Raw genomic sequence first — 1551 nt, 5'->3', positions numbered from 1 at the left:
ATGCTACTGCAGTGGTCCACCAGCAAGGTTGATGGCGCGGTACTCTACAACAACGACAACTACGCCGACGCTTTTTATCAAGACGCGAATTATTACGACTCGTTTGCGAATCCAGAGAATGATGTGGGCAGCTCAGATGCCGAGCAAGCATTCATGCGACAGGGCCGAATGGACAATGCGCAAGTTGAAGAAGGCCAAGATGGGCCCGTTCAACAACTAGATAATCTACAGACCGGTGCAGAGTGGGAGCAAGATGCGGGCGAACAGGATAGATTATCTGAGATGGAGAAAACAGATCAGCTTGGTATGACGGACGATGAAGCAACGCATTCGAAACGTGAGATAAGCGACAACCACTACTCACAACGCTATGGCCAGGAACAGCGGTCGGCATACGTGTGTCACGGACAAACGCCCGAACAGCAAGCATGTTTGGATGCGGCGGTGAAGGATACCAAGGATACGATTGAGCATGTGACGTTGTTGATAAAGCGCATGCGCGAACATGCAGTGGCAATTGTAAAAGAGTTAAACGAACTGGAGGGAGATTTTTTGGGCGCTTGTCAGGACGAACGATCCAAGGCTGCTAATCCGACTAATCCAACCAATCCAACTAATCCAAAAAGGCCGCCGCAGAGTAAGGCTAATTGTAAAGAGTTATTTGGCCATCGCGGCGATAATTCGTCTGGCGTGGGCTATATTGATGTTACTGGCGGTTTTAAGCGCATTGACACTGATGGGGACAACAACAACAATCAAAATAAACTAATCTATGTGAGCACCAACAATCGCAATGATAATGACAATGAAAACACCAACAATCCGGTGCCGTCAAATGGACAACGCGGCGATTACAGCAACAGCGGCAACAATCAAAACGTCAATACCAACACAAAGTCAAATTCAACAGGTGCGGCCACTAAGGCACGCATACTTATTAACGAATTCGGTTTGCCAATAAAAAGCGACGCATCTGATTTGCCACCCAGCGAATTCCTAGAACAAGCGCAGTTTGCTGTGCACGCATGGAAGAACCAAATCGAGGAGTGCAAGCGGTTGCTCGATGAACAGATTTCTCGTGCAGCGCAGCATCAGCCAACCGATAACGTCGATGGCCCCGTAACGAACGTTCAACATATCATAAAAATCATTAAAGCTCCGGAAGAGACAGAGGATGCACGCGAAGATGGTGCCGCGCCGTCGGCGGATGCTGCGACAACAGCTGTGCGTAGCACTAAAGAAAATAGCAATACCGTTAATAATAATAACAATAACTACTTCAACGATGACAATTCTGCTGTGTTGAAAGCAAGAAGTGGCATGGCGACTGCGATCAAAAATGACGACAAAGCCGACAATAAGCTCGCGATTTCTCATGATAGCGCGGAGGCTGAAGTGAATAGCGATAACAAAAACGATGCCGATGGCGATGTTAACGACCGCACGAATAATAAACGCAACGAGGATGCGAAAAAGTGTCGCAGGGATGACGACAAGAAGCACAGAGCTGTGCCACCGCTCCTGAGTGTGCTGCAGGGCATGGGATTTTAG

General features: G+C 48.2%; 1 protein-coding gene across 1 annotated transcript; it reads left to right on the top strand.

Moving 5' to 3' along the window:
- Nucleotides 1-1551, top strand: LOC128867178 (putative uncharacterized protein DDB_G0293878). Its single transcript, XM_054108273.1, has one exon. It carries the CDS (start codon nucleotides 1-3, stop codon nucleotides 1549-1551), a length of 1551 nt encoding a protein of 516 aa, XP_053964248.1.

Source organism: Anastrepha ludens, chromosome 6 (genome assembly GCF_028408465.1).
Source record: "Anastrepha ludens isolate Willacy chromosome 6, idAnaLude1.1, whole genome shotgun sequence".
NCBI classification, from domain to species: domain Eukaryota; kingdom Metazoa; phylum Arthropoda; class Insecta; order Diptera; family Tephritidae; genus Anastrepha; species Anastrepha ludens.
Note: the sequence above shows the minus strand (reverse complement) of the source record. Positions and strands in the feature narration are given on the sequence as shown.